The 22,246-nt window shown below is 47.3% G+C and overlaps 1 protein-coding gene across 3 annotated transcripts; it reads right to left on the bottom strand.

The window, feature by feature from the left end:
* Positions 1-1,991: 1,991 nt before the first annotated feature.
* On the bottom strand, positions 1,992-20,465 carry SPINT1 (serine peptidase inhibitor, Kunitz type 1). 3 transcript variants are annotated; one of them, XM_066552992.1, is made up of 11 exons: positions 20,367-20,465; positions 19,735-20,194; positions 12,135-12,286; positions 10,603-10,741; positions 9,343-9,513; positions 8,639-8,665; positions 7,597-7,722; positions 6,653-6,703; positions 5,676-5,846; positions 4,954-5,010; positions 1,992-3,926 (listed from the first exon to the last, which is right to left on the bottom strand). In XM_066552992.1, exons 2-11 carry the CDS (start codon positions 20,162-20,164, stop codon positions 3,730-3,732), a joined length of 1,521 nt encoding a protein of 506 aa, XP_066409089.1. In that variant the 5' UTR covers positions 20,165-20,194; positions 20,367-20,465; the 3' UTR covers positions 1,992-3,729. The 3 variants fall into 3 exon arrangements, with proteins under 3 accessions (XP_066409089.1, XP_066409090.1, XP_066409091.1); XM_066552993.1 differs by lacking the exon at positions 6,653-6,703; XM_066552994.1 differs by lacking the exons at positions 4,954-5,010; positions 5,676-5,846; positions 6,653-6,703.
* Positions 20,466-22,246: the final 1,781 nt, after the last annotated feature.

The raw sequence follows: 22,246 nt of genomic DNA, 5'->3' as shown, positions 1-22,246 counted from the left end.
TTAGGAGCTCAAAGCAGCTCCAGTAGGAGCAAGTCTGGTCATTCCTACTGCTTGAAGTAAGGTGGGCAAAAATGAGATTCAAGATCTGTCTTTACATTATGCAATGCTTGCATCAAACTGTTCCTTCTTTCCCCCAGCTTTAGAACTCTTCTTTTTAACCAGAATGAAAACAGTTTGGTCTCAAAACCAAAATAATTTCTTCCTTAGGCAATAAATTAGGCCTGAGGGCCAAAGCAACTTATCAGAAAGTTTCCCCCCACTGCAGCTTTTGTGTGTGGAACAGTACTCTGGCCTGCCACTGTGGAGCCATCCCTTGTTGTATCAGGGCAGCTGCTGCATTGGTTTGCAGAACCATGGTGCCCTGGAAGCCAGAGACACACACACGATGTTTAGCTGTGAGCTAATGCTTCCTGTATCCAGGCCAGTAAGCCACACAAACCCGTGAGGTCCTCTCCAGCCTGCTGGGATAATCTCAGCCTCAGAAGGAGGTGAATCCTCCTTCCTGACAATCCAAGCAAGGTGACTAAACAGCTTTGCTGGTCAGGAAGGACAGAGAAGTTCCACAGTTATCCTTCTGCAGAGGTGGGAACCACCAGCAGGCAGACTGGACAATGTGAAGGAGCAGGAATTTCTCCTCAGTGAGGCAGCAGCTCCTGGAGTCTGGCAGGAGCCTGGCTCCTCAAGGCTTGCGAACAACCCTTTGGAAAACACTGACCAAGGCATTGTCTGTGTACACTGCAAGGACAAGGGGCAGGTCCAGAGCTCAGAGCCTCCTGCCCTGAACCAGCCAGCAGCTTCACACAGCTGCATGTTCCTGGCAGCTGGGGAACATGGAGGATGTGCTCCCTGTCTGACACAGCCAGTGCAATGGGGCAGCTCAGCTGTCACTGAACACTGCTCTTGCTTGGGCAGTGAGGCAGTGAGGCAGCCTCCCCTCACTGCTGGCCCCTGAGGAGTGGGATTCCCATTTTGCAAAGTTTCAAACTCTGGGCTCTTGTTCCCATCTGAAAATTTCCAAGAGCTGAGATGTCCTGGGAAGCAGGAGCCCTTGTGTCAGGTGGAGGTGCAGGGGCTGAAGGCAGGTGGGATCTGGGGGGAGCAGGCCCAGAAGCCTCACGGAGGAGGGCTCAGGCCAGACCTGCAGCCTCCAACAGGGCTGTGTCCAACACCAGGGGACACAAAGGTGTGCTGTAAGCAAAAGAGACTGCAAAGCACGTACCTGCCTGTCTCTGGAGACTGTCACGAGTGAAGCACTCGTGGTTTCAGTGGCGCTCCCAGGCCAGGGGTCACCGCCGGGAGGGGAGCGGTGACCCCATCGGCCCAGCTGAGCTCCCGGAGCAGCACTTCAGGGGACAGGAGGGATAATGTCTGCACTTACACCTCTAAGTGGCTGGAGATGGCACGATGGGAGGGCTGCTGTAGAGTGCATGCTCATGCCAGAGCAAAGCCCACAGCCCAGAGCAGAGTGCGGGCAGAAAGCATTCCTGCTGCAAGCACTCGGAGCCCAGCCAGGGTGGCCGGGGCAGTGGTGCAGGGCAGGTCCACCTGGCTGCTGGGCAAACTCACTGCCAATTAGCCAGTAACACTTAGCTGACTTTACATCGCAGTTCTTGAGTGATCACCAGCCTGAAGACACAGCTAGAGCAACTCCTGTCTAAAGAATAGTGTCTGCTTTTGGTTTCAGACCCAAAGCCCAAACCAGTCTGACCAGCTGGAACCCAGTTTCAGGTTACACCCTGCCTTGCTCTCTGGGTGACTTAGTGGGTAATAATCTTTCTCCCAGAACACCTCCTGCAGGAGTTTCCTCTTCAGGTACCCACATATGTTGCACCCCCGCTTGCAGCCCTCCCCACGGCAGGGGCCCGCTGCTGCAGCAGCTCTCCCGAGATCCCACAGCTGGGGCAGATGAAAGGCTGTGAGATAGCAGGCATGGGAACTGTACCTGCACCCTCTGTGGGCCATTGCTCTTCAGACACCACTCCCAAGCCAGATAAGACAAACATCTCTTTATTATCAGAGTAAGCACACAAAAAAATAAATCAAGACATTAGGTTTATTGCATAGGCCACGATAGGCTGTGGGAAAAACAAAGAGATGGAAGAAATGATATGAGACAGGTCACAAAAAGGAGGAATCTGACCCAGGAATGCTGAGGCAGATGCCTGTGCTGGGGAGACGCCTGCAGTCAGAATGCCAGCAGACTCTGGGCAGCAGTTTCTTTCCTTTCAGCCCAGGCATCAGACCAAGGAGGCAGCTCCCCTGCCACTGCACTTGAGAGGACCTGAGCCATGTCCTGAGCTGGGAATGCCTTCACCAGAGCATTCCAGAACCACTCTGCCCTTGGCCCTGAGAGTCCCAAGCATTTAAACTAAAGTCTGTACATAGATTTATGCTATGCTTCTTACACACACACGCACGCACACACACACACATGCACACACACTGGTTTCCTCTCTCTTCACAGCTGTTTTCCAAGAGCAGCAGGCACTGGAAGTTTAGGGATTGATGCCAGCCCCACAGCTGACAGCACATCAGGCCTTTCACAAATAGCTTCTTCTGCCTCAACAGAAATCCTCAGCTCACTGAGGTACAAGTCTGGACCAGCAGATGCAGGACAAAGCTCAGAAGCATCTCAATGCAAAGGGACTACAGGAGAACATATAGGACCAGGACTGGGAACAGGACATTGGCAAAGTGGGGATTTCACATGCTGCCTTGGGGCCAGACATGAGCTTTGGACCTGCCTGAGCTGGGCTGGGCTCATCTTGCATCAGAAGGGACAAGTCAGCAGGAGCAAGGAAGCCTGTGGATATTAGCTGGTGGTATCCAGCCCACTCCTGTGCTCTGGGAGACGCCAGGGACTCAGGTCAGGCAGTGTGCTCACAGGAACATGCAGTGAAATCAGAGCTGCAGCTTTCCTGCACAATCAGCAGAAGTATGGACATTTACTTCATGTGAGAATAAATAGATATTTTCTCAATGTGTTTGGGTTCAGACTGAACACTGGGAAAGTAACCAGGGCAACTCACAGAGAGAAAAATGGTGAACGTGTACTGTACACGGGAGACTGAAACACAGCAGCCAGCCAGCAAAATGTCTAGGTATGCTTTTCTGTTAAAAAACAAAGCCTAGTGACTTAAGCAGGTATTTCTGTTTCTGTCCATGTTGAAAACAGGAACTGCCAGAGAGTGTCAGAGAGCCCTTGGATCAGGTCTGAATGATTATGTGAATCCCACAGACCTCAAGGGATGCACCACGACCAGGTAGACTGTTGAAAGGCAGGGCACCTTGCAGAAGGGGAGGAAAATACAAGTTGAGTGGCAGAAAGTGACACTGAAAACAAATTGCTGGCTCTGGTGAGCTTGCACCATTCACCAACATGAATGCTACACAGATCCAGTTCCAGACTCCTTCAGGAAGTTGAGCAAAGTGCTCCAGGTTTGAGCAGGAAGAAAGATGTAATTCAGAGTTTCACTGGATTGTTTGAGGTTAGGAATGGATGGCTGTCAGAGAGCAACAGAATGCTCCCAGTTCCTCACTTTGCAGAGCAGCCATTTAGCCTAGACAATCACAAATAGTAGTACTGCCAAATCACAGTTGAATCTTGGCCTGATGCTCCAAATGTCTTCTCAGAGAACGAGTCCTTCAGGCACAGACCTGTGTCTAAAAACAGAACCCCAGAAGTTTTGGGGAGTGCCCTAGTGCTGAGCTGGAGAAAGAGGCTGTAGGTCAGACTGGTTTGATGCCACTGCTGTAGAACAGACGCTCAGTGTCCTCTGTGGTGGAGAGGGTTGAGTTGGTAGCAGTGGGAGGCTGACGGCGGTGGCTGCTCTTCTTCCTTTTCTTCAGGAAGAAGTAGCCAATGAACACCAGGACCACCATGATGCAGATCCCAAGGAGCACAGCAATCACTACCTCAAAGGCACCTGCAGGAATACATGAACACAATTAGAAGGGATGCTCCACAAACTCTGATGCAGCAGGAGTGGCCAGGATGAGGCAAGCACAAAAGCCACTGCAGTAATTGTGCTGGCAAAGAGGCAACAGCTGACATGGCAGCACGGTGGTCACTGCACAACCGGCAGAGAAGAAAGAGGCAGCTGCATGCCACAGCCAGCCTGTGGCTCCCTAATGATAGTTCCCATCATCGTTTCCCAGATGCACCACGCCCTCTAAAGGCTGTTCCGCGACTTTGGCAGGCTTGGCCCTTTGACAACCCTAGGAATATCAAATCCTTCTGCAGCAGCAGCCTTGTGCCATCCCTCAACAGGGAGACCACCAAAGGGTGGTCACAGAAGGCACCTCCTGGCTGGGACAACACCGAGGGAGTGAGCTATGGAGGATAGGCTGAGTTTGTGGGAAAGTACTCTTGGCATTGGTGTGAGGACTTCTCCAACCCAGCAAACCCCTGCCTCATCAGTGGAGACAGTCAAACATGATGCTTTTGAGTGTGAATTTAAGGATTAAATCAATCTCTAGGATTTAAGAACAATAACCTTCATGTGACATTTTTAAAAGAATTTGTATTTCAGTAACATTGGGCTTTTTTAGTGCTGTAGAGAGGTCATCACATTTCCCCACAGTCTAGCACTTGATATTATTCACATATCCACTTGAGCTTTCTTTCTTGTAGAAGTTCGTAGTCCTTATGTGAAACCGGTCCTTAGGAAGAGTTTTACTTCCCATTTTTTGATGTTGGACAGTGGAACATTCATGCAAGTTGATGGGAAGAAAAACAGGAGCCTCTGTAAGAGCTACAGGAAAAAATTGACCACAGCTGCACAGTGCACAGAAGCACCTCTTGCCACTGCCAGCATCCCACAAATCCCACACTGCTCCCCCAGCTTCAAAAGGGGTGTGGGAGAGAAGGCTACTCTTTGCAAGGAAAGACAAAGTATTTTTCAGGACAAGGAGAAGCAACAAGAAAGATTGGTTGGGAGAATTGTTACTCACTTAGCATAGCAGTTTGGGACTCAAATGATTCCCATCTTCGGCCAATGACATCTGCTTCTGAATTGGAACACAGAGGAAAGAAAAAAGGTTTTACAAAGAAGGCTGGAACAAGGGATAAGACAGGTTTCTGAGGAGCATATTTCCAGTGCTCTGAAGTGACTGAAGGCACACAGCATCCCTCCTTGACAGCGAAGGTACTGAGCCCTCAGGGTGGGCTGTGAGGCCCTGTGTAGCTGAGGGAGGTAGTTTGCCTTTTAGCAGATACAGTTTGGCAGTATTCTTCCTGTTGGCCTCCAAAGCAATATGTACCAAGTGTACAGTGTAACCCTTTCCCTGTTTTGTTTAAAGCTTCAGGCTAGTATGTGTCATTGAGGATTTTCTCAATTTCTCCCCTCTCACTTGGGGAGACCTGGAGCCAAGATACCAGGTTAGATTCTCTTCAAAGCAGATATATCTCTGGCTAGTTTTGTTATCTTCCTTTGTCTCTTCTTCAATATCAGCACCCAAAATGCTTTCCAGCTCTGTGAAATGACAGGCTGCATTGCAGAAAGATGCTGTAGATCCTCCATAGACCATACTGTGGGTCATGGCCAGGGTTTGACAGCAGAGAAGCTTTGACTGAAAGCTCCCAAGGCACTGCCTCTTTGGGACCACAGAACTTAATCCGAAGCGGGTTTCCCAGTTTGATCAGTAAAACTCCAGCCCCCACTATGTATGCTTACTTGTGATGCCTGAACATGATTTCATGCACTCTTCCTCTTGTTCAAAGTTGTTGCTGTTGCCACCACAGCCCCCATAGGTGAAGGGGTCACATTTCTCCAGGAATGGGTTGTAGTACCAGCGGGAGATGCTCTCAGTGCACTGTCCAGTATCAGGCAAGTCCAAACAGTGGCCTGGCAAAGCAAGGCAGAGGTGCTTTAGCCCAAGCAGTGTCTTCCCAGAGCAGAAAAATTTTCTGCTCACAACAAAAGGGCACAAGCACCATGGCAGAGGAAATCCATAGCTGGAACAGTGGCTCTCAGGTCCCCACTGCTCAGTTGCCAGCTAGTCAAATTTGCAATGCAAAGGTGAGCTGGCACCTGCCATAAATCCAACTAGCAAGCAGAAAAAGGAACTTCAGAGTAAGGAGCCATGGTAAACCCTGGATTCACTCCCCTGTGGAAATGACCTGTCCTCCCTGGGAGGCAGAAGGGAACATGAAGAGCCTAGACACACAGAAACTACAGATCAGCTCAGGTCACCTCTACAACCCAGCTGCATTTAAGTGACTTGGAATATATTCTTTTAGCCCTGTGATAGGTCTACTGTCTACAGTTTAATAAACAAGGCAAAGATATGGGATTGAGCACAGACATTGCTGTGTCCCCCACACTGCTTTGGTTGGCACTATTTAAAACAAAAAAAAAGCAAACTGTGCTGCAGGCTTGTGTACAGGCCAGGTACTGTGCCCAGCAAGCAACATGCATCAGACCTACCTGGATGGAAAAAGATTAGGCAGGAGAGTGAATGCCTGCTGCCAACAGCTGTCCTCAAGGTGAGAGAACAGGCCCTTGCTCATTTTCAGTACAGGGACTATCCAGATGCTACACCTGGTTTTGGATTCATAGAGGGAAGCAGTTTTACCATGGAACAACAAACTGAAGAAAAAACCAAAAGCTGGCAGAGGTCAGCCTAAGTACTCTGGATGGCACATACATACCTTGCTTATGTGTGACATTGATTTTCTGCAGCCTATTGAACTCACGAGCATCTGCAAGGGAAACATTTCATGTTGCTTTTCTCACTAGTTGAAAAGAAATGCCTCTGTCCATGCAGACATGGGCAGACAGGGCTTTCCTGCACCTTCCTTTGCTATCACGAGCCAGAGGAAGGGAGATATCATTTGATGTTCTTATGTATCTCAAAGCCATGAGAGGAACATGGGAAAAATAAAATGTAGTAGCAAGAAACTCTTCCTAATTTTCAATTCATATATACAGAGACAAAACTAAGGAAAATAAAGGCTACTTTCTTATTTTTGTTTTCCATCAAGAAGTATGGAAAGAGTCACTCCAGTCCAGGTTTTAAGAAATATAAAATAGTACTAGTGCAGAATATATAAGAAGGCGAGAGATGCATCATAGGCTTGCAAATCTAAAAAGGCAACAAAACACCCACACATAGGAAAGAGATTATGGGAATTCAGAAGAGGTGAGGAGGGATGGAAGAAGGGAGAAGATAGGGTGCATTTACATTAGCATAAGAAGATATTAAGGGGACTGTGCCACAGGACAGACTTGGAGAAATAGTGGTTTCCTTCCCCATTTCCCCACTCTAAGAGAGCGGGTAAGGACATTCAGTAAGAAAAATATTGAAAGGGGACAGAAAGACAGGCCTGAAGTCTTACAGATAGGTGCAGAGAAGAGACTCAAAGCCCATTTAAGAGGCAGGAAACATCATAGAAGGAAGGTCATCTCTTGCAGTCAGCAGAGATACAGGACATGGCAGAACCTGCAAACAGTAATACTGTGGAAAGAGATAGTGCAGGGTCAGGAGTTAAGAACAGAGGACATCAAACAGTATTGACTCAGCACCTGTAACTTACATTGGACCCATTCCTGGGCAGATGGTAAAGTTGTCTGAGCCAGAATTTAAAGTACTTACATTGCTCACAGTACATCTCGTCCGATTCATCAGCACAGTCAGGAGTTTCATCACACTCCAGATAGGCATCAATGCAGCAACCATCCTTGCATCTGAAGAAGGGGGCCTGACAGTTCCCATTGCATACTGCACCAGAAACAGTTCAGATAGCTCATTAAAATTCATTGTTTCTCCCTGCCAGATGCTTTACAAAGGACTTAAAAGCTGCTGATAGGGCTGGCAAACAAGAAACAAGGCAGACTGGTAAAGGTCTCTTCTCAATGCCACCCTAAACCCCCCCAAAAAAATTCCTGTTTATAAAGGAAACATTACTCTGGAAACAGCCATGTTTCCTCTCAGAAAGAAGTACATAGCAGGTGAAAGCAAGAATAAGTTACTCAGGAAGAATATGGAGACATTGCCCAAGCATGGGGGATTAAATTAGGAAAGCCAAACTGAAACCTGCACACTGGGCTGCAAAAGCTTCAAGCCACTTTGCTCTAGAGGTGGTCCCAAGTGCTGAGTATTGTGCCCAGTTCTCAGCTCCCCAGTGTCAAAAAACATTGGCATACTAGAATAAATCTCAGCAAGAGCCTGGGGCACAAGACGTCGCATGAGGAGAAGACAGAGATTATAGAAGAGACATTCATTTTGGAGCACAGTAGTAGGATGAGCAGCAACAGACAGGAGTTGCAACAAGGGAAAGCAATTCAGTATAAGGGGAAAAAATTATAATGAAGGTCATCAAACACTGGCATGGTTGGACCAGACAAAGTGTAAAATCTCCTTTTTCAGAGATACCCAAAACTGAACTGGATAAAGAGCTGAGCAACTTAGTGTGACTCAAACCTGGGCCTGCTTTCAGTAGTGGGTTGGATCAGATGACCTCTAGAGGTAATCCCCAACCTAAATTATCCTATGACATGAAAGTGAAAGGCTTACTGAAGAAATTACTCTCCAGTGCCTCACTTTCCACAGAGTCCTAATCAAAAGCCACAGGAATGGACATGAGACACTCAGCCCAAGCTTGCAGTAGGATTACACTGGCCTATGGGAGACTCACCTGGCTGTTGTCGCCCACCAACAGAACCTGAAGAGACAAGGGGAAAAATAAAATAAAATAAACTTACCACAGCATTTTTTCAGCTTAAGATCAGCTTTATATTGCCTTCATGTATCACATGAGAAGAGCATATTTTCTGGAAGGGGGCCCTGGATTACAGAGGTGAAATATGGATGCCTACTACTCAAAGATCCGGATGAGCCTGTACCTATGTGAGGCAAGCCTGGAGAAGTACAGGGGAACTTCCTACCACAAGGTAGACCATTTCCAAATTGTCTTTCTTTTCCAAGGCTTTAGCCTCCTTCTTAAGCTGTGCACTGCAATGGGCCTGGCAGAGGCTCAGCCCATTTATCTGAGCAGCACTAAATTGTTCTCAGTGGCTTGAGGGTGGCAATGAGGGAGATTAACTTCATTTCTGGCGCCCAACTGCAAGATGCTGCTCTCTGAATTTAGGCTTCAGATGCAACACAAAGATTGGATGAGGGCTTCTGCAGCCAGAGGAATACCAGGGACACTGTCCAGGGCTTTAGGAGCTGGCTCAGATACGTTGGCAGCCCAAGACAATGACTGCCCATCCACAATTAGCCCAGTCTCCTCAGCTTACTGGGCTCTAATTAGGTGTCAGCCAAGAGGCTGCAGAACTTATCCATAGGGTCATCCCAATCCTATGAGAAAGAGGGATGCTGGATTTTTGAAGTACTCACCTCTGACATTCTTGCAGGCGAGTTCACACTCCTCTTCCCGTAAGTAGTTATTCTTGTTGGGTTTGCAGCCACCAAAAATGAACTCCTCACACTGCTGAAGGCTTGGGTTGTAAAACCAGCGTGGAAAAGATCCCCGACACCAACCCACCTTCTTTGGGGTCAAACAATGCTCTATCAAGAAAGTTAACAAAAGGGTCTGGGTTAGATAAGTCCTTTGGAAGACTTTCTGTTTTGTATATGTGAAGGCAAACAAAAATCTTCCAAAGGACATGTCTGAAAGGTTTATAAAATCTTGATCAACATGGAGGAGAGTAGGAAATCACAGAATTCATTTTTTTATATGAAAGGGAGGGTCACAAAACCTAATTAGAAGGTGGTACATCCATAAAAAAAAAGGAGCTGCATCCCCACACAGCTCATAGTTAAGCTGTGAAACTCCTTGCTTCAGGAGGTTGCTGCTTTTCAAAGATTACATGAGGCCAAAAAGGGATTCCTACATGGTTATTGAACACAAAGACACCATCTTCTGCTTAAAAACATCTCCCAGCTGCAAAATCCTTGGGGATTACTCAAGCATAGTAGAGATTTACTGATAGCATGTAATGTTCTTGCACTCTTTCCAAAGTACCAACCTCTGCACACTGTTGAAGGCAGTGTATTGGACTTTGGTCAGACCTTTAGCATCACTTGACATAACTGCTCTTATATTTTTATGGTACCTGAGGTAGGAGACATCCCCTGTTTAGCTACTAGTCAACCATTTGTCCAAGAACTCCTCACTCCTAATACACTTGAAATGTTAAACATTTTCATCATTAAATAAAGCTATTAAAGAAAAAAAAATCCAGGGATACATTGAATGTCCTGCAGATGACTCCACCTACCCTGCAAGCTAAGGGCCTTCACAGCAAAACCAAGAGTCAACAAAACCTTTCATGTTCTCCTGTTTTGCAACCTCAGTTGCACCCCAAACTTCATCCACTCTGGTGTCACCCAGCAGAGAGCAATGACAGGCAGAGCAGATGGGGTTATTGCAGGCACCATCTCCTGCAAGGGTCCATGAAAACTCCAAAATAGATCACTAAGAATGCAGAGACCTTGCACTACTAGTGCAGGCTATTACTGGGAAAAGCTGACATGCAAGTCCAGGCTCTTGGTTGTGCTCTTCTCCCATCCACCCCTCTGAGAAAAGCACCAGTAAGGCCAGAGCAGCACCCAGGCTCGAGGACTCCAGGTAGACATGTGTGGGCTCAGGCTCACCTTCTGTCTGCTCAGAGCTCAGCACCACAATGGTGATGTTGGTGAAGTCTTGCTGCTGTGCAGTGTCTGTGACAGTGAGCTGGAAGACGTAAGTCCCCACCTGGAGGTTGGAGATTTCTACCTGATCTTCTTCGTGCTTCTGAGAATGCAAAAGAAAGGCTTATGTAGGAGAAAAGTACTTCTAAGGAAGAAGTGACTGAAACTATGCAAGGTCCATATTCCTGTATTAGGGAGAAAGGAACTTGGATGGAAACCTTCAAGCAGATGTCTGGCATGAAAAATGTCTCAGTACTAGACAATCCCCTCAAACCCACGGACTGGTACCCAACTGCAATGGAGAGAGAACAAGTACCACAAGCATAATCAGATACTTCATGGTTTGGGGCATTGTGAAAGCACAAGGGAAAATAAAACTCTTTAGAGAGAACAGAAATACCTGTAGTTTTTACTTAACTTTTTAAAACTCAAAACCTATTATGAATCATTTACTTAGTACATAGGGAATAAGGTAGCTGTATTTAATTATTTTGTCAGAAGAGAAAGCTACAATATTATTGACACAAACTTTTCTTTTATATTTACAATAGAATTGGACATTCATTTCCATGCTATCTCTGGTTTTGATTAGGTTTCAAAAGAACACAGCCTTGCCATATATAATTTTTATGTAGTTAATACAGCGTAATATTAGGGGACCTCCCCCCCTCCAAGGAAGTTGCTTTGGTTGGGCTAGGGCAAAGGGAAAAGGAAAGGAGCACTTGCTGGATTACACAGACCCCTTGGCACTTTAGAGTTCATCACTGCTGATGTTCAGAATCACTTGTGGGCCTGATGTACTTGTTTGCTAATTCTTCCAAAAGGTGCAAGAACTCCACATCAACTCCGTGGCTTCCCAAAGCATTTTGCAGAAGTTTAAAATAAATAATTTGCCCTTCTAAAGCCACAATTCACTTTTAACATCTAGCACATGGGCAGCGTTCACACCCCAGAGATCTTGGATTTCTGCTCCAGCTCAGATAGAATAGGAGGAAGAAAACAATTTCAAGAGAGGCAAAGTCCAGGAAAAGCCCCAGGAGAACAGAAGCAGAGCCCGAGACCAGATTGTTCAGAGACAGAAGAGGAAATAAACTAAAGTGGACAGAGTAAAACTAAGAGAAGGCCCTTCACTTAACTACGGGATCTTGGGACCAGAGGCAGATCTTGCATGGAAGCTTAGCCCTCTCAGCTGCTCCCACCCAGGCAGGTCAGGTGTTGCTCAGGAAGACTTGTGACAGCATCCTGTGCAGGGAGCCTGAGACCTAATGAGGCCAAAAATGACACTTCTAAATGTGTGTGAGACAGGGAGGGCAACTGCAAGGATCACTCCATAGTTTTTGAAAACAGGCTGCTGCATGGACTGGCTTGAAAAAGGAAGGACAAGGTGAACTTTAAGTCAAGCTTTAAGGTGACATTTAAGTCAAGGCTCTGACTGATCAACCTAGTGCAGAACACAGGTGCCATGAGCAAGCTGCTTATTCCCTGCAGCTCCCTACCTTCATCTCCGCAGAGGGGTCGCCAAGGATCTGCTTCCATTCATAGCTGACTATCCCATGGTCATCCGTGCTCTCTGTGCCTCTCAGCATCACTGGCTCCCCTGGCTGTACCCTCATGTCCTTGACAGCACGGGCTATTGGAGGGTGGTCATCTGCAGAAGAAATGTAGAACAAGGCTTGGGTAAGAGGCTGAAGGGTCCAGTCCTTGTCTCCACTACAGGAAGACAAGGGAAGGGGATTCTTCCAGGCTAAATCAATCCAGACTTTAACTGCTAAAAGGAAAACATTTTTATACAGCTGTACCCCTTGCAGCCTGAGCAAGCAAGAGGCAATCAGTACCATTATTAGTGCCCTCACTAATTTAATAAGTCCACAACCCACTATGGCAGTCTCTTTGAGCCAGCTGGCTCCCTGGGCACTTCTGTCCACAGGAACCACCATAAGAGGGTGGCCCTGTGGCTACAGCCATTGTGCTCCTGAGAGTGGGACCACATCCTTGCAGAAGAGCACAGAGGAATGCCCACCCTTCACTTGGCCAGATGGCCTGATGTGGGTGTTGAAGAATGTGGGACTGACTCCCATCATTCCTCCCACTATCTCTAAGCATTACATCAGTGTATTTAGCCAGAGCTATACAATGTGGGACTTGGATGGGAAATATTTCTCTTCCAGCTCATGTTCCACCCCACTCTCTGACATACATGCTTTTAAAACTGCACAAAAAACCATTCATGAGATTGTTATTTTTGTACTGTTTCACAGATTATCTTACCAGTAACTTCCATGATCTATTAAATGTTTTTCCAGCCTGGAAGTACAAGAGGTGTAAACTGATCCCTGCCCATGCCAGCAAGAACAGGCTATACAATGACACCACTGAGCCTGACTCATAATTCCTTCTGACCTGAACGTCTCTGATTGCAGGCTTTGTGCATAGCTCAGCCCATAAAACTCCACCTGGTAGCACCTGTACCAAGTCCAAGATTCAGTGTTCCAGCTCAGCCTGAGTCTTTTGTAAAGGCATCAACTATCATTCATAAGCTAGATAGAAATCACTCTGCCATTACACTGTTCTATCAACTGTGACTGAAGGAGAGGATTAGTGTCCAAACCCCTTAGAAAATTACTCCATTAGCTGATTATTTTCACTGATGCAGACTTGCTCCTAATTTCCTGTTTGAATTCTGTGTGTCTGGATTCAGATCCCAGCTGCTGACTCTTGCTGCAGTCTACTGAAGGCATATGTAATACAAGGCATATGTACAAACAAACCTGACATTAAAACAGGCCACTTAGTTCTTTTGTCACCTTGTACACACCACTGCAAGCTCTGGAAAGGGGTCACATTCCTGCCATTCCTGCCAGGCAAACACCAGGAGCCCAGCAGGGAGAAAGGCAGCCTACTCCCTGCCACTGTCCTGCCAGGGTGAGCCCAGTAGGTGGGTGCAATTGCACAAGGAAAAGACCAGTTTTTCAACAACACAGGGGCTGATCCTTAACTCGTGACTCCAAATCATGTTTTTCCTTGACATATGTAAGCATGTACACTTTGAACAAAAAATCGCAGGCCAAATATCCAGCTACTTTGGGTTGTGGGTTGCATGATCAAGTAAAAGCTCAGTTCTATTCAATGGGTCAGCAACTTCTCCAGTTCCCATTTCTGATTAGCCAAATTTACTGACTCTCTTCACACCCAGAAGAAGAGTCAAGAGTATTTCTTGATTTGTGGTGACTGCCAAGGAGTAATGCTCACTAGAATTTAAGGACCTGTTTTTCAAGTCTATCCCTTTTCTCCTTAGGATGCCTGAAAGTTCAGTGACTTTGGAGTATTTCTGCCACACTGACTGTAGGAAGCCTTCCCTGGCAATGTGGCTGTTTTCCACCTGAGCTTTAGAAGCAAGTGCTGACCGACCCACAGTGAGTATCAGCAAACTGCTCATACAACAGAGACTCCACTGTTTTGCTCTGAAAGTCTGTAGGAAAAATGAAAGTAACCTTTGTTATAATGCTCTTTCGACCATGGAAAGTTTCAGCTGTAAAAGTCTGTAATTAGCAGGGAGGTTAAAGCTTTATGATGCTGTCTGTGGCGTGCTTTTTACTGTGAAACATTCTCCTGGAATCACATTGTAAGCAACAATTTCCTCTCCCATTTATATAACACATTAGTAGGGGATGTAGCTTTTCTTTATGATTCCAGAGGAAAGCATGATAGAGGGACTCCAAATTGCTTAAAAAAGTTTTATTACTCATGCTCTATTCACACCCGAGACCCTGGTTTTTACTTTTTAAAAATTTCTTGTTTAAAAGCTCATGCAGTCAGTGGCTTGTCTGGCTTCACCTCAAATGAGTTAGCTTGAACCAAAATTGATGGGGGAACTGGAATTTAAAAGATATTCATTTCTACAAGGGCTTCAAAAATAAGCATCAAAGTGGGGGAGAGACCCCACTAGGGACCTTGCTATGCAGGCACCATTGAAATCCCATGGCAGAACGTACTTGCAAAGCTCACAGTTTGGAGGTTTTTCTCTTCTGGAATTCAGATATTAGCTTTTGCCCTTGAGATCTATGGAAAACCAGATTTTCTCCATTCCAGAGCTCATGCAGATACACCCTGAGTAGCTGAGACTACACAGCAATGCTTAAAAATACCTCAGAATGATTTGAGGTTATCACTAGAAAGAGAAGGAAAGCTTTCTCATAGTGACTGAGGGGCCCTACAGCCCTCTGCTGACTGCTGACTCCTGCTTTGCAGGAGCAACCTGCAAATGAGACAAGTGTGGTATGCACCAGGGACAAAAGCCACTGCTGAAGCCACTGACCAGGCCAGGAGCAGAGACAGGAGCAAAAATGAGGCCACCCAAATTCCAGCATCCATGAGACACAGGACCTTGGAGATTTCAAGTGTCAGAAGCCAGCAGAACCTGTCTGCTGCAAAAGAACGTGGGCAGCAGTGTGGCTCTTCCCACAAATGTTAAACTTCTGCTGCTGCATTGCTTCCAGGGAAGTCATTTAAAAGTGAACAGCTTCCTCACCCATCCACACTAGAAAACTCTCCATTTCCATGGGCAGAGGTAATGAAGGATGACACTGCTGCCACAGTATTAATTTGCCTGAGGTGGAAAGAGAGAAAAGGGAACAAGGCAACGCAATGCAGTGCCTGGAGAAAGAGAAATACAGGCTCTTTCTTTAGGGCTTCATCCTGGCTTGGCAGCAAATACAGTCATGATAAAGCCATACAGTTTTCTAACAACTCCTGCACAGCCAAGCAGCTCTCAGCATTGGTTTCTAGTGGTTTTGTAATGGTTTGTAAGTGGTGCACAGAGCAGATCAACTTAACCTCTCTAAAACAATACAGTATGACTGCATGGATTATATTTTCAGAATAACATAAAATGCTGCTGTCACTAGGTTCCCTTCATCCTTCCTCAGAGTGTGGGAAACCACTCCTATTTGCTTTGGCAGGCAGAGGGAAAGACTCTCCCACAGGTATTTATGCTATTTTAGTGAAGATTGGTTTGTGCCTCCAGTCTCTTTGAGGAGACTGGAGCTCTGGAGACAGGACATGATGTAGCCACTTCAGTAAATGCTGCATGACAAATACTCACTTATTTCACAGCAAGTGGAGTAGAAGGCCCTCATCACCCACTCTGAGCAAGGATCTGGACCAGCTGGTCTTCCAGGACCCTTCCAGTACACATTAGCCTCTGAATCTGTGCTGTGGGTACTGACTCTGCAAATTCCCATCTCCTGGCCTGAGCTTAAGGATGAGCAGCTGGCTCAGGGCTCAACAGCATCACCCAAAGGGGACCTGTCCCAGCTCCAGCTGTGATACCACTGCTGCTCATTTTAGTTGTCCACAGAATGGAAACCAGCATAGGACCAAACATTTGAGGAGGGATGAGCTTTACTCTTGGGGAGCTCTCCTTTTGAATTGCATTACCAAAGTTTTAGCCTGCGAATCTCCCTCCATGGTGAGGCAGGAGCAGACATATCTGATCAGAGTCCTGTGGTTCTTTCTGTCTCCCACTCACAAGCCTTGGATTCAACAGGAGTAGGAGAGCGTCACTGAGCATTTCAAAACAACCACAAAAGGTTCAGTTCAAGAAATGGACAAAGGTTCAGGGAGGTTATTTTCCAGTTTCACACCCAAAACTGGTTTGCCTAGACCAGAATAAGCTGGGCTAGTTACTTAAACACTGGGCTCCATTATAACCAATAAAGTGCACGGTGAGCCTGCCCCTCCCGGATGAGCCAGGCAGAAAACTCGCACCAAAGTTCAGGCTCAGGAATCATTTAAGAAGATTGTGCCTTTTAACAATAACATCAGAGACTTCAGGCTGTACGTTAGCTGAAACAGGCAAGAGACAGTGCCAAGCTGTTGTCACCAGCTTATGAAGAACTCAGAAGCTCTTGCTCTGCAAAACACTGAAAATACATTCAGAAGATGTGCAGAATCCAGATTTCAGCTGTATTCCTTGTTGACTGTCCCCACAGGTTTTTCTGAAGTCATAACAATGTAAGAGTGGCAAGAGTGGGTTAGAGCAGGTTCCCCTGTCCCTGTGTTCACTTGCCATCCCTCATTGTGGATGCTTGAAGAGAAGCAAGAGCACTGCAAGAATATGCTCTTCCAGCTACTTCCATCAGGCTCTAGAAACACTCCAAGATTAAATTTGTCCATTCAGCAGCCCCCAGCTGTGTGCTCTCTTTCAAGTGTTACCTAGTCTCCTCCTAAACATATATAAACCTCTTAATTCAACAGGTCTGCTCCCTGTAGTAGCAGTAGTAGTGTGGGTCTTATAACCTGTGACTTTTTTGTTTAATGTCACCCACTGGAATCACTAACTGGGTATTTCATTATTCACTAGAAAAAACTGCATTTAATTCTTATCAGTGCAGAGGGTGTTGAAAGAGTGATACAGGTAAAGGTTCCTAGGACACCTGACAGCAGGCATACAGGAAAGGAATGCATGATAAAGCAGCAGATAAGCTTCCTGCAGACCCTTAGGGCCAGAATCAGGGGACTGACAGTAACCCGGGATCCAGAGTAGTCACAAAACTTCATGTTTTAGCAGTGATACAATGCAACAGCAGGAAAACAACACAGTTCTGTCTCCAGTCCAAAACCTGGGCCAAGATTTTGGGAGGAAGACCTGACATGCCAAAACCAGCTTCCTTTAACACTTGTTTCACCCGGCCTCTTCAGGCATCCCTAAAAGGTCCAGAAGCAAAAAGGCTGTAGAGCTTCCTTATGCTTCCAGGCAGACATGCTCAGTGCCCAGAGGTTCCTGCACCTGCCCCATTGTGCCCTTCCCCTTTTCCCCCTCACTGACAGCCAGGCATCCACCTTCCTGTCCAGACAGGTCCTGCATCGACCCAATTCCAGCATCATGGCTGGAAGGGCTTGGGGTTTTGCTCTGGATTTTTTTGCTTTATATCTGAATCAAAATGGACATCAACATTTTTAAGTATCTCATCAACTGCTGTAGGGAGGAGGACTAAGTTATTTCTCCAGTAACATAACTCTCTTGGTCTCTTTCCCCTGCTAGCCCTCCAGTTATTCAAACGTTTTTCAAACGTCATTCAACGTTATTCAAAAAGCTTTTGGTATCAAAGACAATGCCTAAAAAATTCAGAGAGGAGGGAAACACATTTCCAATAAAAGCACAGCACGGACATTGCAGCCTGACCCAAATAACAGCGGTGAGTGCCCAGTGTCTGTCACTACAGCTGGAGACCTGCCTGGCACCCAGCACCCTCTGAAAGACAAAGACAGCTCTAGAAGAGACCAAGCCCTTCCTACACCCACAGCAGCCCGAGGCACAAGCCCCATGTGAGTAAGGAGAGGCACCCAAACTGCATTTCTGGAGTGCTTTTCACCTCTTACTGATAAACCCTCCTGGGTCTTCCTGCTCCACCGCAGCCATGCCAGGATCGGTGAAAGGAGCACCAGGGGTGGATTGCAAGACAGCAACTTCATATTCTGGGGTGCTGCAGCTCGGTGCCATATTTTAGCAAACATGTCACTTCTGGTCCCACAGAGAGGTCAGTGACCCCGGGACACTTTCTAAAGATCTGCACACATGGAATGCCAGGTCCTGGGACCAGCCAAGAGACGAGGGGCTTGCAGTCTTCTTGTATGAGGCACTGCTCCACAGAGGTAAAGAGGCTGAATTGCTCAAGAGTACATTGTATTTTAATCTAATCTTGTGAAATCAGGATGTACTAGAGATGATGTATTCCCTTTTCCTCCTACAGCAAAGCATATAGGAGTTTAGATAGCTGCCAGCATGCCACCTCCAGTCTTGGTGATGTGGCCTTCAGTTCCTCCCTAACTGCAGCTCCTGTGAAAAGGATTTTGAGCCTGGAACAGAGATGTGGGAGAAATACTGAAACAGTCAGACACCTGACAAAAAACCCTAAAATCCAGTAGGAAGCCATGAGCAGAGACAGAGGATCAGGAGGACCACTTCTGCCACACTGCTGTTCAAACCAGCAACACCCAAGGGCCGCTTCAGAGAAGTTGTGCCCTGCTCCAAACCCCCTCACACTGCTACTCAGGATGGAGAAGTGGTCATTGTGAAGTTTGGGGCCATTTCCCACTTCCAGCACCCACAAGGCCTCAGGCTGGCACATCCCAGCAGAAGAACAAAGCTCACATCATCAAGCCATTGCACCCACCTAGATGCTCCCCTTGCCATCTTCACAGATCCTTTCCTTCCCACAGGTGGGCTGGGAGGGGGTGTGAGGAGGATTACCCATAGAGATATCCCTAACAGCCCTGCCCAGGGACCAACAAATGATAAACTGGTTATGGTTGACAAAGACCCAGCCAGGCTAGAAACATGCCAGCCTTCTTAGGCTTCAACCAAAACAGAAGGAGGGGACAAAAGGAGAAGCTGCTGTGGTTTTAGTGTTTCTGAACACACTGCAATTCTTTGGAGATGACAGGTGACCAGCTTCAGATTAGTTCCTTTTCTGCCTGGCTCTCTGCGTCCGGGTGCAATCTTTTAGAGCAGGGAAACAGGGATTGCAGAAGAGAAACCCACCTCCAAAGGGGAAATGTTATGACCAGCTGCTCCTCTCCCAGAAGCAACAAGCAGAAACAGCCCCAACAAGCAGAGAAGTACAGACGCACCTCACCATCCAGGCTGCTGTTAAATAAAGGTAAGTGGATTGCATCCTGCCTCCAGCCCCTGAGCAATTAAGAGATTAATGCAGCCCTTTAAAACCTGGTGATGTGTAGCTTTTTAGAAGATTTCACTTTCCAACCTCAAAGGCCCAGGGGAAGGGAGAAGAAAAATAACACCTTTTTCTCTACATTGTCAAGTAGCAAAAACTCTGACTGGTTAATCACACACTCCACCTGCTTCAAACAGGTTAAAGAGAGATTCCTTATTCATTTACTAACAAGTAGACTGAGGCACAGATCTTAAAAATGAGCACTGGGGTTTGGGAAAAACCTTTGTGGCTCATAGGATGGCCGGAGGAGCTGGCACCAAGTGACCCTTAATGCTCATAGGATGGCCGGAGGAGCTGGCACCAAGTGACCATTAATACTCTTCCAGACCTGGCTTGCAGGGATCCATTACGGGCACCTTACCACTAGGTCTGTGATTCTGCATTGCCAGGTAGGAATCGTACACGTCCTTCTTCAAGAAGTTGAGAAAGCCGATCTTCCTGGCAAACCTGCAAACGAAAGCCTTCTCATAGAGGCAATTGAGGAGAAAGCAGCCCTGGATGCGGTCTTCCTCCGAGCGCGGGCCCTGCTCCACGAGAGCCAGGTTACAAGCGGGGTCCTTACAGCAGGCTCGCATGCAGTCCCTGCTCCGATGCACCATGGGGGACGACAAGAAGGTGGCTCCATTCTGGACGGAGGCGTCTGTGTCCAGCACCCAGTCCGGCAGCCCTGCCGTGAAGTCCTCCAGGCACATCTCACCGAAGGGTTTTTCCTTCTGCCCTTCGCCCAAGTGCAGCACCAGCACCAGGCAGACCCAGGGTACAAACCACGGACCCGGACTCCTTCTGGCCATCTTGGCTTGACTTAAGACTTCAGTCCTTTCCTAAAGGAAGGGAGAAGACATATGGAGCTAAGAGGGACAGCGTTCAGGTGCATGACCACCCGGGGCGAGAGGGAGCCGGAGCATGGCCGAGGCTGCGCTCCGGACTCCGGCTCGCCCCGAGGTAGCCGGGGTGCCCCTGCCCCTGAGCCCAGGCATGTGCTCTCAGCCCCACCTGGGCGCTCTCGCTCAGCTGCTGCGGGAGGGAGCGGGGTGTCCCCGCCGCCCCGCTGTGCCTTCACCCCTCAGGTGCGCCTTCAGCTGCGTCCAGCGCAGACAAAGGCTCAGCGAGCACAGGAAGTGAAAACCAACTCCCTGAGAGAGTGGGAAAAAAAAAAATCCAGTCACTCCCTTGCATGCTGAATTGCGTAAGAGGAAGGGGAGGAGAGGCAAGCTGATACGATCTTCTACTCCCCTTGGAGCAGAGCCGAGATGGATTCTCTCGCTGCCGCAGATGCGAGGGCAGCCACTGCAGAGGAGCATCCCACCTGCTGGGTGCTAGCTGCATCCCCGTGCTAAGGATGCTCCAGAGGAACTGAAAGCCGAGAAGCAGGCGATCTGTGCCGTGTGGCAGTCGCCCTTGTGCTCGGTGCGGTCACCGGCACCATTAGCCCGTGTCTCGCTAACCCAAATGAGTCAGCCTTGCAGCCCTGCCTGCAGTGCTCACCGCCGCTGCTGCTGCAAGAGATTTTGTGCTCAGTGCAGGCATCTCGAAATCATGAATTCCCTGCTCTTGGGACACGGTATTTTTTGTTTTTACAGCGAAAGCCCTTGGGATCGTACCTGGAGGCTGCCTGAATGGCAGGACCCCTGCTACCCCAGCAGTGAAAATCTAAAATAATCACCCCCCCCCACTCATGAGCAGCACTTCATTGTTCTCCTCAATCTCCTACAGGTTAGCTGTGGTCCATTTGTAGTGCCTTTGCCTTGCAGGACGGTGCTGTTTGGGGCCACACGAATGCAAAGGCTGCCTGTCCATATATTTATTTCCCCCCTTCATGCTTTTACTTGCAGATCCATGATCAAATTCCTCTGTTCAACACATACACCTGTGTCATCCACCCCTCTATGTGTAAACAGTCCTAAAACCCCTGGGCAAACTGCTCTTATCCCTCTGTCATTGTCCTTAGGGAGGCTGGGAATGTTGGTAATTTGCTTGGACATTATTTATAATGAAATACTTCATCACTTAAAATAACAACAGCAAATCTGAGATGGCATTCCATGGTATGTCTTCAGAAAGAGGTGGTGAGCAGCAGCTATGTATCAAACAACAGTTGGTTTTGTGGTATGTGAGACCACTCTGGTGTCCAGCATTTAAATTCTTCCTGTTTCTTTCTGTAACTCTGATCCAGGATTTCAGGAATCCTCACAGGATTTCTTGGGAGTCCTTAGAGACATGTTTTCTGCCTCCTGGCTGTCACAAGCATGATAGGAGGATAATGTTGTGGGAATATAATTTTTCCTTACCTCTAATGACTTTCTATGGCCTGATGTTGATATTTGTATAGTACTGACATCTGTTAGGAAAAAGGAATTGCTTTGATCTGGCAGTGGTAAAGTATAAAATAAACCTTGAAAATTGATAGAGAAAACATGAATATCTGCAGAGCAAGGAGATGTTTGCTTTCCTCATTGGCTTTATGAGTCTTTGTCAGAAAAAGCATGGGTGTCTCCCACCCCATTTACAAACCAGACCTTTTGGACCTACTTGCAGACCATGCAAGCAGTAAAGGGGGAGCTGATCTTGCTTGTTTTGTTGTATTTGAACATCTAAATATGTGCAGAAGAAATAAACATGGCAACAAGGTTGTCTCCTTCTGTTCTGCACTGCCTGAGATGCTCTGCTGGGAATTCTCTCTTGTGTTTAACCTGGAATAGATTTTTCCTGGATAAATATTCAAAGCCTTCAGAGTGGAGCCAGGTAAGACTCAGTGCAGTTCTCTGACAGAGGAGCAGGGAGCAGTTGGCCCCAGGGCAAACCAGTGACTGTGTTTGGATATCTCCACTGGCAGAATTGTGCCTAAACACTCCAGTTTGGTATTTTTGTCTCAC

Source organism: Molothrus aeneus, chromosome 6, assembly GCF_037042795.1.
Source record: "Molothrus aeneus isolate 106 chromosome 6, BPBGC_Maene_1.0, whole genome shotgun sequence".
NCBI classification, from domain to species: Eukaryota; Metazoa; Chordata; class Aves; order Passeriformes; family Icteridae; genus Molothrus; species Molothrus aeneus.
Note: the sequence above shows the minus strand (reverse complement) of the source record. Positions and strands in the feature narration are given on the sequence as shown.